The following is a 15,012-nucleotide window of genomic DNA, read 5'->3' on the forward strand; positions in this document are numbered from 1 at the left end:
AAGCCGGAAGTGGCGCTATGGCTCAAGTGGTAGAGCGCTAGCCTTGAGCTGAAGAGCTGAGGGACAGTGCCCAGGCCCAGAGTTCAGGCCCGACGACCAGACCCAAAAAAAAAAAAAGAATGTAAGGAGAGTATCAGTAATCTTCAGCTATCATTATAGTAAAGTATTGAAGTGATATGTAAATTAGACAGTAATTATCACTGAATTTTATTATGATAAAGTACATTTAAAGGTATTTGTTAAGAATTTCCTTAACATGGTTCCAAAGCATTATATAAAGCTTAGGTTTTCCTTCAAATTTGCCATAATTTTATTAAACTACATAGGTTCTAGTAATATCCTACTGCTATACTGCTTAGGATTAAAGACAAGGACTTATTACATGAAATGGATATCATAAGAACACAAATGAGGAGAATAAGTTCACCAAAGGTTGCAAATATAGTTTTTAATGTAATTCTATGTCATTAAATAGTAATTTAATATGTACATGCACTTTAATTCCATATAAAGTCTTTGTGTTTTTTTTTTTTTTTTGTCGGTCCTGGTGCTTGAACCTCATGGCCTGGGCTCTTCTTTCTGCTCAAGGTTAGTGCTCTACCTCTTTGAGCCACAGCACCACTTTTGGAGATAAGAGTCTTAGACTTTTCTACCTGGGCTGGCTCTGAACCAGGATCCTCAGATCTCAGGTTCCTGAGTCGTTAGGATTATAGGCATGAGCCATCAGCCCCCAGCCCATCATAGAGGTCTTTAAATCTTACAGAAAATTTTGTCTTAAAAATGCATTACATTCAATCCAAACAATCCACTTGCAACATACCTATCTCCTTCATTCTAAAATAATGAAAATATTAGAATTCTACTTCAAGTATTTGCCTTTAATAGATGACAACCATATTTATTGCACTGAAGTACTTTTAGTTTTATTCTAATGTCAGATAGGTTTTCTAGTTCCAAGCTCAGTTCTCTACTTTTTGCTCCTTTTTACCTCCTTAGCTTGCAAAACTCATTTATTTTCATACCATCAATACCATCTCTACATGGTGGCTCAATAAACTACCTTCTGCCTAAGTTTTCATCCATCAGGTTCATCTTTTGAATATTTGGTCAGATAAATTTCATTTGGATGGGCTGGGAGGGTGGCTCAGTGGTAGAGTGCTGCCTTGCATGCATGAGGCCCTGGGTTTGATTCCTCAGCACCACCTAAGCAGAAAAAGCCAGAAGTGGTGCTGTGGCTCAAGTGGTAGAGCGCTAGCCTTGAGCTAAAGAGGTGAGGGACAGCACCCAGGCCCAGAGTTCAATCCCCATGACTGACAAAAAAACAACAAAATTTCACTTGGATGTCCTAGTAATTTTTTTTTTTGGGGGGGGGTTGGTTGTAGGGCTTGAACTCTGGGCCTGGACACTGTCCCTGAGAGCTTCAGCTCAAGGCTAGTACTCTACCCCTTTGAGCCACAGTGCCACACTTCTGATTTTCTCATGGTTAACTGGAGATAAGAGTCTCATGGACTTTCCACCAGGGATGGCTTTGATCTCAGATCCTCAGATCTCAGCTAGGAGTAGCTGGATTACATGTACCCAGCTTATCCTAGTAATTTTGAAAACAAGCAGAATCCCCAAATTACTATTTATCTCTCAAAATATCTTCCTTATGAAATAGTTATGCTTTTTAATAGTGGTATAATTGATTCAGGCATAATTCTTCTTTATATATAAATTGTCATCATTAATGAATTGTCTATATTAATGACATAGTATCAGGTTTCTTATTATGAGAGCCTCCTATAAAAAAAGCTGCAGTCTACAGAAGTGGAATATTTCAAGAAGACAAATAAACAGAGACAGACAGACAGACAGATAAGAGTACACGAGTGAGAGTGAGCACATCCATTTCAGGCCTCACTTCCTATCAGTATCTACATGTAAGCCCTAATATATTCATTTTCCATTCTCTAAACATCTGAGAATGAGATCACTTGGTAACAACGTCTCCCAAATTTCTTGTCTACAATCACCTGTGACCAAACTTTCTGGAACACTTTGACTCATCATACATAGAGGTCCCTTACACTCCTCTGTCTCCCCTATCAGATAGAAGTGACACAATGCAGTCTAACAAAGTCTGATTGTCTAGACCAGGGATGAATGAGGAGGCAATGTTCTCTGTTAGAATTAGTGCAAAAATGTGATAGTTTATCAGACTGTGCACAAGGAATTTGTGTCCTAGTATTTGCTGACTGGAAACAGAGACTAAATCAGCTTCTGTAACCCAAGAAGAATCTATGACTTCTATGTCTCTACTTGTGTAGTGAGTCTGGTTTTCTTTGTTTGGTTAATGAACCAGGGCATTTTCTTTACATAAGAAATAAACTTACCAGTGATCTTGTACCCATTGCATCATGCAGTCTGGGCATATCAACATTTTGACTCATTCGAGATATCATGTGCATTAAGAGCTGAAGTTTCCTACGGTTTGGCGGGGGGAGTAACAGACAACATAACTGTAGTGCGTTGATGGCAATTCTCTCTAAGTGAGGTTGCAGCATGCCTAGAAGATAAAGTCACCACCCCCCCAAAAAGAATCATCAATGATACTAACTTCCACACAACTAACATATGCAGTTATAGGAGAGGGTAAAATAATCTCAGTATTTAATTTAACTACTTCTAGAAATGTATACATTCCTCAAAAGCATAGCAAAACTTTCATAACCTGCTTTTAAGTATCAAAATCCTTTCTTACTATCAATAGTGACTTCGGATAAGCGAAAGAGAAAATTGCTTTAAGGATAAAGAATAAACCTTGATCACCTCATGGCAGAAGTTTTTATAATAATTTTGGAAGACTAAAAGGCATTTCAGAGAAGAAAAGCTAGGTAAGCCAAACAGAGAGTTAGTAAGCACTAAGTTAATACTGCATGCATCGAAAGCAATAACCTTACTTTGTGTGCCAGTCAACACAGAAGAAGCTGGAGGTAAAGAATTTTCTGAAAGTTCTATTGTACTTTTGCACAGTCTTTTATTGATTGTGGTACTAAACTCTCCAAGTCCACTTTCCATAGCTGTTTGGTCACTTGTATTGCACTTTCCGAACTTTGGTTTCATGATAATTTCAGCCACTGGCATATTGATATAACTATTCCGTCTTGTACTACTTCTTAAAAGCAAACTCTGAGATCTACAAAGCTGTTTTGACTTGCATTTCCCATTACATAACTCTTCTTGGTCTTGAACTGTCAAAGTAGAGGTTCTTTTAAAACCAACACAGAGTGGCTTTTGAATATTTTCCTCTGAATGATGATTTAATAGGGATTCTTGTTTGGGATTTAACTCTAAAAACTGTTTATGCTGTTGTTCTTCTACTTTTAGAAGAGCGTGATGGAAGACATTGGACACCTTTTTTCTTGAGTTCCCTGGCACATCTACAATTCCTTCCAAAGAAGAGCACCTTGTTTTGATGTTGGAGGACAAAACATGCATACTACTTAAAGGGCCTATTAAATTATGGCAGCTTCCTCCCATTATGTCATTAGTATTGCCTCTTCTATTTCTTAAATTAACTAGCTGCATTTTCTTAGCATATCTTTCTTGAAATTCTTGGTCACTTATTTGTAGTTTCTCAGTTGAATCTGATTCTTCTTTGTTTTTGTCTTTGTGAAGCAGACTGAGAAGAAGACACTCAGTTGATTTGAAGGAATTCAAACTGTTTAAGTGAAGGATTTTTGAAGACTGTGGATCATCTTGGATTTTATGTATCCCACTGGGTCTATCTGAAACTGTGATGTAGCCACAAACAACTACCAGAAAACGAGACAAAAATTAAGATGCAACTGTATGATGGTGGGCAAAAATAAAACAAAACAATAGCAAAGTTAAAAAATAAAGCATCATTATAGTGTATATATATTGTTAGTATAGTACAAATAGCAGTTGCTTAATCTGAAAGCCACTTAAATAAGACACATGCAGCATTCAGTTATATACGTGCAAGACTATTTTGTGATTTAATTAAAAATTTATTTTATTAGCCTAATTAAATAGATTGAGCTGGAATACACTTAAAAACATCTATCATTCTGTAACCACTAGAAACCTCTTAATCATGACAAGTGTGGTATAATAGAATATATAATTATCCTGTGGTCCCAATAGGAAAATTGGTTTGAGGACTGATGACAGACACCAAATTCTGTAGATGTGCAAGTCTTTTATATGAAATAGTGTAATATTTGCATATAACTTAAGCATATCCTCTCTCATATTAAAGTCACCCCTAGACTACTTATAATACCTAAAATAATGCAAAAACTATGTAAGGAGTTATACTGGTAAGAGAATAAAGACAAAGAAAAAATTCTGCTGTTTAGTACAACTGCAATTTCTTCTTGAGTATTTTTGACTCTGGGCTGGTTACATCTAGGATGTAGAAATCAAAGAGATGCAAGCCACTGCCAACTGTACTAATTTATCTGTTTTCTGTTCTTGGCTCCTGGCACAGAGCACCCCAAATCTTTGAAGTTTCTTGAGTGATAAATTCTGTTATATTCATGAGGAGCCTATTTGAGCACATTTGAATTCATTCTAAGGTAACTCATGGTTGGTTTTGTTTAGTATTAGAACTCTTAGTCTACCATCTCTTGGCTAAAAATGGGGGCTGGAGATTGAGTTTAATATCAAAGGCCAGTCAGTAATTTTGAATAATCATGCCTAGGTAATGAAACTTGAATTAAAACCTTAAAACAATGAAGCTAAGGGTGCTTCTGTACCATTTCACATTCCCAATCTGTTACATACATCTCTTCCCTGTAGACCTTGCTCAATTCTCTCCTTTTGCAATAAATTATACTTAGTTGATATAGGAACAAGTGATATTGGAACAACATAACTGAATCACTAGAAAATGACTCAATAGCAACCTCAGTATCACTGAAGTCTGAAGTAATTTATAGCCTGACACTTTTATATTTATCTACGTTTTTAGATTTTAGGAAACTTTAAACAGAATGAATTTATATAAAAAGTAAAATAAACATACCCAAAATATTCACAAATAATTCATAATATTCAAACGTAAGTAGAGGTTCAGGGAGATCTAGAAAGTAATCTGCAATTGTTTTGAATACATCTCGTTCAAATCCAACATAAGTTGGATTATTTGTATCATTACTTCTTGGCCCTATGAAGGCAAAAGAAAGAGGCAAATGTATTTTAATTTAAACACAATTTAAAAATAATACTTAAACATATTTCGTGGGAAAGTTATGCTTGACAACAAATTCTGCCACAATATTAAAAATTAAAGGATTGTTCACATCTCATTCCTTATCAGATCATTTGACTAGAAATCACTATAAGCAGTCAACTGCTATTTAGCTATCAGTTGCTATTTTACCAACTATTCAGAGAGCAAATATGTATCTTAAAATGTTTGAAAAAGCACTTGATAAAATTGACAAATGTGATTACATCAAACTAAAAAGCTTCTACAAAGGAAATAAGTCTCTACAAAGAAGAGACAGCCTACAAAATGGGAAAAATTCTTTGCCAACTACAAATCTAGGAATAACTAGAAACTACAATGAACTCAAACACTAAACTGCAAATGAACCAACAATCCAATTATGATAATTCTTGAAAGAAGTACAAGTGGCCAATAAATACATGAAGAAATGCTCAACATCTGGCCATAAAGAAAATACAAATTAGAACACTGACTTTTTGTTTCACACTTGTCAAAATAGCTACTCTAAATAATAAATATTGGTGAAAAGACTGGTAAAAGGGGATCTTTAGATACTACCAGTAGGAATGTAAATTAGTGCAGCTTCTATGGTGGTTCCTCAAAAAACTAAACATAGAACTATCAGATGATCTAGAGAGACTACTCTGGCAGATATATGAAGACTGTCAACAGAAATTAGCATTCTTATATTTATTGCAGTACTATTCATAACAGCCAAAAGGCCCTTCAATTGCTGAACAGATACAGAAAATGTAGTATATGCACAATGGAGTAGAACTGCAGAATTTAGACCTATATATTTATAAACATACCAGCCCAGAAACATGGTTGAAATTAAGGAAATGTCTAGGGGATTAGAGGGAGTGGAAGAAAAGAGAATGATGAGGGTAAACATCATGTCTATATACAAAAAGGGCACAAAGCAACCCAGTGAAAAATGTTGAAAACTAAAGGAGAGGAGAATCAGGGAAAGGAGAGCAATAAAGGGACTAATCCAATCAATGTAAAATATGTTTATGAAATACTAGATAAAACTCCTTTGTAAAAATCCTATACACAATTTTTAAAAAAGCCCTAGGAAAATCTATTTTAATCCAATCATTTTGTAAAGCAAAGAACATCTGGATACTGCAGACAATTCTTCCAATTTTGTTTTTTGTAAATTTTAATGATTTTTTGTGAAAAAAATTTGCCAGGAGCATACCGTTAATGAATTGAAATAACAATTTAAACAACAATTTCTTAAGCCTAATATTATTACTGAAAAAAATCATAATTCCTCGTTTGTGTTTTCCTCAGAAATAGTATCTGATCACAATTTACAGTTAAGAAAACAGAAGGTCCAAATAATTTTCCCAAGATGAACAAAGCTCTTGGAAGCTAAGCTAGAACTAAAACTTAGTTAAGTATAACTTGAAAGCCAGGTCAGAACTTTTAGATCTAACAACATTTATAGTGTGGTCCACATATTGTATGTATCAGAATCATCCAGTTCACTGACTAAATCCAGCCAGGCAGTTAGACACTTGCTGACCTAGAAGTGGTTGCTCTGATTCACTACTTGAGACATAGCTAAACAAAGACCTGGAATCTTCATTTTAAGAATCTTTTGGAGCAGTTGGAAAAAACAAAACAAAAAACCCACTATGTGGGTTTTTTTTGATTTACCCAGTAGAATCAAATCAAAACCTTAGGAGTATCCTTATTGACTGACATGCTTTCAGATTTGAGAATCACTTTCCAATTTGTCCAGCTAAAAGTATCTTCCCAAACCCAAATAAATTATTTTACACTACACTACACAACACACACACACACACACACACACACACACACACACACACACACACACACACACAGAGTTTACAAGCTAACATGGATTTGTGCAAACTGATGTTTTTCTAGGGAAGATAAATGAAATATCCTTAGTATTAAGAGTAAAATTATCTGATAACTAGTAGTAATTTTTCTAAAAACCATGGTTTACTAGAAATAAAGACTGTTTATATTTCACAGAATTATTTCAGCAGATTAAATAACAAGGAAAGTAAAACTCTTAAAATATGGCATATTGTTAAGCACACTGAAAACTAGTTACATATTGTTTACATATCTAGTATTATTTAGGTCTAATAAGGACTGAGAAGACAGGGAAGACAGAAACCCATAAAGATGGACATCAGAGAATCCCCTATTAGTATATTTATGAGTTGTTAACCACAAGCCAAGGAATGAGAGTAGTTGAGTAGGAAAGGCAAAAAAAGAAACTCAAAAGTCTTAAGCTTATGATCAGGATTTTTATTGTAATGTTATACGATCAAGATCTTTATTGTAATGATATAAGTAAAATGTTTCTTAACTTATTTGTCACTATTTATTCTGATACTTTGTCATATTGACACCCAGTGGACAACAAAGGAGTAAGTACTTAACCTGTACATTTCTAACACCTCATTAATATTTTCAAAACTACTGATTTTATAAGAACTAGAATACTACATCCATAACTAGAATTATTAAAATATAATTTAACTCATCCATAACTAGAATTATTAAAATACAATTTAACTCTTGATAGGGAAATGTATCAAATGTACAATTTTTGCAAAGTAGTAAAATCTATTTTGAAAGCAGTGTTTGGTACTTGAATCAGTCTTAAATGGTAAGTAGTCATTATTATTGATCACCATTACTAAAAAGTGATCTGTGGATTAATGACAGAGTTTACTTTATATAAACATAAACATCCTATTAATATATGGAATATTACAAAGCACCTTAATATTGAAGCCATGTACAACTGTGAGGACTGAAATGGGTTTCATAAAACTTCATTGCTGATTGAACCTTTTACTGACATGCTATTTTACTTCCAAGCTACATTTGAATCTTCTGTGCCTTACAGAGGGAATTACTGTACTGCAGAATTTTCCTAAAAATCCTCTGGCCTATATTTTATGATTGATGTGAACTGAGACATATAGGGTGGACTTGAATTATAAAATCATCTTCAGTTTAATAAATATTTAGAGACCCATAATGTAACCTTGACGATCATTTAAAATTTAAGAAACAGTTACAGACTCTAATAATAAATCGTTTAAATATTCTTTGATTCTTGTTAAATACTACTAATAAAAAAAATACATACGTAGTTTTCAACTTACAATTTGCTAGGCACTTCATGGCAGATAATACCCAGTGAGGAAGGTCATCTAGGTATAAGCATTGTAGAGTAAACCACATAAATTTTATGACAGTAAATTTTAAAACTTTACACTTGTCTATTTTATATTTATGTGCATAAAATGAGTGGCAATGTAAAATATGTAATCAATGTAAAATATATAAAATGTAAACTTGAGTCTTGGCCCCACAAACATCTCAATCCAACTTCAGTAGTGAAGACGAGACTCAAACCCAGGCACTCTCCTCACCAGACAGAGCCATGTACTTAATCACACCTGTGGGTGCTATTGATTCCTTGCCACAGGAATGTGAGGGTAGGGGATGACAAAGGCCACCCACAAATAGAGTATCATTTGAAGGTGAGCTTTGCAAATAGAAAGACCAGGATAAAAGACCCCGCTCTGGCATTTACTAACTTGTGACATCATAGACAAGTCATTTTAATTCGTTTTCCTCCATTTCTGTATCTGTAAAATGGAGATAATCATTCCCTCATAGAAGAGCAAGTTCCCAGCAAGGTACAGGTGGCTCACTCTTGTAATCCTAGCACTCAGAAGGCTGAGATCAGAGGATCAAGATTCAAGGCCAGCCAAGCAGGAAAGTCTGTGAAACTCTTATCTTCCCATTAACCACCAGAAAACCAAAAGTAGTGCAGTGGCTCAAAGTGTAGAACACTAGCCTTAAGCAGAAGAGCTCAGGGACAATCTCTAGGCCTGGAACTCAAGCGTGACAACCAAAAACAACAAAAGGGCAGGTTCCATGCATGTGTTTAGGACAGTATGTTACGGCTGAGATCTCAGGATTGAAGTTCAAAGCCACCCCTGGCAGCTAAATCTGAGAGACTTATCTACAATTAACCAGCAAAAAGCCAGAATTACAGGTGTGGCTCAAATAATAGAGTGCCAGTACCAGGTAGCCACCCACTGCCTTCTCTGCAACCTGGCACAGGCCCAGCACAAATGGTAGTGAGAAATAAAAACAAAACAAAACAACAGAAAATGTGTATGCACATGTGAACGTGTGTGTGCTTATTGTCAGGATGGAAATTTATCATTTACTAAAAAGGTATTCAATCAGGTAATATTTTAAAATACAGAAATTTGTAAAAGTAATAGAGAGCTTGATTCGACTCCATTCACAATATAGAAAAACAACACCATGTCCAAATCATAGACTATTTTAGTGTGAGGGGTGGGGTTTCATATAAAAACTTCTAATATTCATCTTATCTGTCTTCCTATCTGTCTTTTCCTATGTTGAAAGGGTGAGACCAAGGACTGAAATGAAGTATACTAAATATTAAATATTAGAGTACTTCACAGTGAGGCTTTCTTAAAACCTTTTAAATATCACTATTTCTATCTTGCTTACCACTAAATCTTTAACACAATGTCTGGAACACTGTAGGCCCTCAACACCAATGTGATTAATCACTATTTTTTATGTTTGTTTTTGGATAGCTTTGGCATCTAACAATTTCTTCTAATTCCTTACATGAATATGCAAGTAAAGTTATTTCATTACTTAATTACTAAAGCACCCATAATGACAAAGCCGTAGATTTGATGCTACCGTGATGGAAGTAGTCTAGTCCATTTTTCACATTTGTTCTGCCTTCTCCTATGAGTGCAACTTTTGTTATTAAGTTGGAAGGATTCCAATTTCTTTAACTGACACCTACCTGATTTGTCTTGTAGTACAACAACTCCATGCTTACTTGTGTTAGCCATGTTGTACATTATATATTGAGGAATTATTTGGTTTGGATTTATGAGTTCTTCGAGAGATGGCACACCTAAAATAGTTTGTAGGCTAAAAAAAGAAAGAGTACAAACTTTTACAGATTCCATAAAAGAAGAGAAATAGAAGGTAATTATGAATGATAGACAAACATACAAAACTAGAGCACTTAACTTTTCTCCTAACCAAATTTCCAAGGATTATAATTAATCCTCACTTTTAAATATTTCTCAATAAAACTGATAGAAATCCAACACAGACTCCTGACTATAACCAATACAGACTCTGAACTACAGCTATGACTTTAAGAAAAAGCAAACTGTACTGAAAACTTAATTCAATTCCATTAGCAAAAGCATTTACTAGAAAACATACATACAGGTTTAAATTCTAAGCTTTAAAAATGACTATTCTTACTTATTTGAATATTTTGACAAAAACATCAGTCATTTAAATGCTTCAGAAACTTGATTATAGCTTAGATTTATCTTACTAGATCAGAATAATATATTTCCAAACTTCTTCAACATCTTCTTGTCTTATTTCTCTATTATCTGTAGGGTTTTCTTGATCTTCACTGGTTATTTCATGATTTATTTTCTCTATATTTTCCTAAAAAAAAAAATCACTTTGGCTTAGTTTGTTTTATGCTCCAATTAAGGAATTGTTGAACAGATGTAAATTTTAATATTTAGTAGTTTTATTCATATATGGCTATTGTTGATCTACAGTGTTATATGAAAATATAATGGTACATATGGTAATAGTTTTTGCAGCTATCAATACCACACTCATATCAGACATCCAAATCAACTTTATTTCTAGGTACTTTAATTCTGTAACCATTATAAAAGAGTAGAAACAGAGAGATCTGTTGAAGAGTTATGTAGAAATTCCAAAGCTATGGTTTTGATCTTGAAGTACCACAAAGGCCCATGTGTTTATAAAGTCTTGGTTTCTAACATGTGCTATTAGGAGATGGTGGAACCTTCAAGAGGGAGTCTTGTTAAAGGCAGTTCTGTTCAAATTGGGACCATGCTCTTGGAGCAGGTATTACCATCCTGATCCCTTTCGTCTCTTTTGCTTTTACCTTCTTCAGCTGCCATGGGCTGAGTAGTTTCTCTGCTACCTGCCCATATAATTAGGCCCCAAAGCAATGAAGCTGAGCATGGGTGAAAGCACTTGAAATCATCAGTCACAATTAACTTTCTCCTTTTATTAATTCTCAGATATTTCATCACAGTGGTAGAAAATTAACTGTCGTACCAGGTAACACAATAATTTGAAAAAAAAAAACACTGCTAAGTTTTGTATCATTTGCAAACATGTCTTACTTTTATTTCCTGGGTTCTAAATACATTTACATACATATTTTTAGAGTGTAATCTAGGCTAGGAGATTTCAGTGTTGGCTTCAAATATAAAAGATTTACTTCTAATGAGCCTTTTATCAAGTACATGGTAATCATATTTTAAAAAGTGATTAGTAAAAGGACATTTTACCTGAGAGTAAAGTAATCCATGCTTCTTAGGAGTTCTGCGAGATAAGTTGCGTAATTTAAAAATGCTCTCTTTATCTTTGGAAAAGTTTTCTATGTTGTTTTTTCTCAATTCTGGATGCCTTCGTGGAAGACTTTTAAGTGGAGAAGTTGGAGGAAATCTGGTTTAAAAGTAATATGTATTTAAATAATCTAGAAACTTTTAAAACTGATTTCAAAAATTATGCAAAGAACCTGATTTATTAACATTACCAAAGAATGAGGATTCTACATAAATCAATTTTCGATGATACATTTAAAATATTTTAATAGTTCCCTGCTTATATTCTGAGTATTTTATTGATGAAAATTTAGGGTTACCACTTGGATCAATTCAGTTGAAATGTATACACATAAAACAGTTCTAGATTACTATATTTTCTACATTCCTTTGACAAATTATCTAGTTTGAATATACTTTCTGCCTTTTGTTTGTGTTTGTCTTAATTCCTAGAACCCAATCTCTTGTTCCTTTTTTCTATCTTGTGCCAGTCCTGGGTCTTCAAATTGGCCTGGGTGCTGTCTCTGCCTGAACTTTTCTGCTCTAGGCTAGAGCTCTACCACTTGAGCCACAGCTCATTTGGCTTTTTTTGGGGGGGGGGAGGGTACCTAATTGCAGATAAAAGTCTAATTCCTGCTAGAATTGGTTTTGATTCAGAACCCTTAGATCTTAAAACTCTGGAGTAGCTAGGATTACACCAGTAAGCCACCAGTGCCTGGCTCTTGTTCCTTTTCATTAGTTTTTGTTTTACATTTTTTCATTTTAAAGTATAGTATTTCAATTACATAAACAAGTACAGAAAAATAACACAAACCAATACCCATGTATATAACCATCAAGTAATTGTTCACATTTGCTTGAGTTTATTATCTCCCTTTTTTTTTTTTCAAGCTGGTCTGGGGGTTTGAACTCAGAGCCTACAAGGCTGGTACTGTCACTTGAGCCACAGGACTTTTCTGGTTAATTGGTGATAAGACTCTCTCATATTTGTCTACCCAGGCTGTCTCTGAACCACAATTCGCTGATCTTAGCTTCTTGAGGTTACAGGCACAAGCCATTAGTGCATGGTTTCATCTTTTTCTTACTTTCTTTTTTTTTTTTTAAATGCCAGTCCTGAAGTTTGAACTCAAGGCCTGAGTGCTGTCCTTGAGTTTCTTTGCTCAAGGCTAGTGTACTGCTACCAGCACTTAAGCCACAGCCCCTCTTCTGGCTTTTTGGTGGTTAATTGGGGATAAGAGTCTCACTGGCTTTCCTGCCTGGAATACCTTTGAACTACGATCCTCAAATTTGAGCCTTCCAAGTAGCTCTGACTACAGGTGTGAGCCATCAGCACCTGACTTTCATCTTTTTTTTTTGGTTGGTTGTCGGGCTTGAATGCTGTCTTTCAGCTCTTTAGCTCAAGGTGAGCACTCTACCACTTGAGCCACAGAGCCATTTCTGGCTTTTTCTGGTGGTTTATTGGAGATAAGAGTCTCACAGACTTTCCTGCCTGGGCTAGCTTTGAACTGCAATCCTAAGATCTCAGGCTTCTGAGTTGCTAGAATTACAGGTGTGAGCCACTGGTGCCCGGCTCATCATCTATTTTTAAGTAGAAGTTTTTTGTTCACTCTAGTGCTTTGCTTTCCTTTCCTAAGGGAAAATCATAAATCTATAACTAATGTAATTTTTCCTTCTCCCTATAAGAATTATAAGTGGGTTTTTATTTTTTCTATTCTTGGTGTCTTTTATCATATACAAAATTTATACATAACTTTTCAGTGACAAAAGAAGTGCTTTCTTATTCTACCCCAATACAAATATTTTCTTAAACTTTTTGATAAGAATTTTACTTTTCATACTTAGGTATTTAGGCCATGTACAATGTACAACATAATCAAGTTAGCATCGACATGGGGGCTTCTCCCTTCCCCTTCCCCCCTCCCCTTCGTACCTAATTATTTCTAGCTAATTTAAGAGCAGATATCAGGTAAGACAATTATCCACATAAATTTTAGAATCTGCTTGCCAAACGCTACAAAAAATTATATTGAAGTTTTGAGTGAGAATGCACTGAATTTATATACCAATTTGGGAATGGTAGACATACACATAATACAAAATCTTCCTATCTGTGGACAGGCTCTTTCTCCATTTATTACTTTCAATAACAATTTTATAATTTTTTCCACTAAAATTTTACATATTTTCAGTAACTTTTATTTCAAGGCACTTTGTAGTATAAAAATCATTACAAAACCCTAGAAGCAGAGAGTAATTGAGGAGTTATATAGAATTGCAGGTAATAATAATAATCTAACATATACATTAGAGAGAAACATACAGTTTAGAGAACTATTTAGGTATTTGCAATGGACAGTTTTACTATTAATAAGTACTTAAAGTTGGAAGAGAATGAATTAAAATTAACTATGTAGACAGTTGGCATTAATTTGGATACAGAAGACAAAAATTTAGGCTAGGGTGATAATGGTTTTCTATTTGCTAAAAACATGAGTTTAAAGGTCAGAAATTTGGATAGGAGGTTTGAAAGTCATAGGAAATGTGGGCTAAGAAGATAATGTGCAACTCAGACACTGCACTCCTTAAAATTAATAGAAGCATAAATCTACATAAAATGTAATGTTCATAGGCAGCTTTATTTTGAATAGAGCAGACCTGGAAACAATCTAAATGTTCATTAACTGCTAAAAAAAAATAAACAACTCAGGCCATAGCCATATAACAGGATAGCAATACAAATGGACCTACTACCGAACACATAGTATAGATGGATATAAATATAAGTAGAACAAACAAGCCAAGCAAAAAAATTGTTCATATTGTGCATTACCATTTTTCAACCTTGAAGAAATTCAAACCAATTTAAACTGACAGCAAGCAGAGCAGTAGTTCCCTTTGCAGTTACAGAAATGAAAAGATAGGCAGAAGAAAATTAAAAGGAGTCATAGAAACTTTTGTCTATGACTGTGGTACTAGATTCGTTAGTCTCTGCATATTGAAATGTATCAATGCTTTTACATTAAATATTACAACTTATCTCAATAAGATTCGTAAAAGGTCAAAAAAAAGAGGTAGGGTTGGACTGGAAGGTAGCTCAGTGGTAGAGCACTTGCCTTGCACGCATGAGGCCCTGGGTTTGAGGATTCGATTGCTCAGCACCACATAAGCAAAAAGAAAAAAAAAAGCTGGAAGTGGCGCTGTGGCTCAAGTGGTAGAGTGCTAGCCTTGAGCTGAAAAGCTGAGGGACAGTGCCCAGGCCCAGAGTTCAGGCCCCACGACCGGAACCCCCCCCAAAAGAAAAAA

The 15,012-nt window shown here is 34.7% G+C and overlaps 1 protein-coding gene across 2 annotated transcripts in view; it reads right to left on the reverse strand.

The window, feature by feature from the left end:
• Positions 1-15,012, reverse strand: part of Depdc1 (DEP domain containing 1) — a 22,515-nt gene that overhangs the window by 3,723 nt on the left and 3,780 nt on the right. The window contains exons 3-9 of one of the 2 annotated variants that reach the window (XM_013020539.1): positions 11,674-11,830; positions 10,665-10,783; positions 10,113-10,243; positions 8,410-8,457; positions 5,036-5,176; positions 2,943-3,797; positions 2,376-2,548 (exon numbers count right to left, since the gene is read on the reverse strand). In XM_013020539.1, the coding sequence (XP_012875993.1) occupies positions 2,376-2,548; positions 2,943-3,797; positions 5,036-5,176; positions 8,410-8,457; positions 10,113-10,243; positions 10,665-10,783; positions 11,674-11,830 (1,624 nt within the window). The remainder of the gene's footprint in view (positions 1-2,375; positions 2,549-2,942; positions 3,798-5,035; positions 5,177-8,409; positions 8,458-10,112; positions 10,244-10,664; positions 10,784-11,673; positions 11,831-15,012) is intronic. The other variant, XM_013020540.1, reaches the window with a different exon arrangement.

Source organism: Dipodomys ordii, unplaced genomic scaffold (assembly GCF_000151885.1).
Source record: "Dipodomys ordii isolate 6190 unplaced genomic scaffold, Dord_2.0 Scaffold51, whole genome shotgun sequence".
Taxonomy (NCBI): Eukaryota; Metazoa; Chordata; class Mammalia; order Rodentia; family Heteromyidae; genus Dipodomys; species Dipodomys ordii.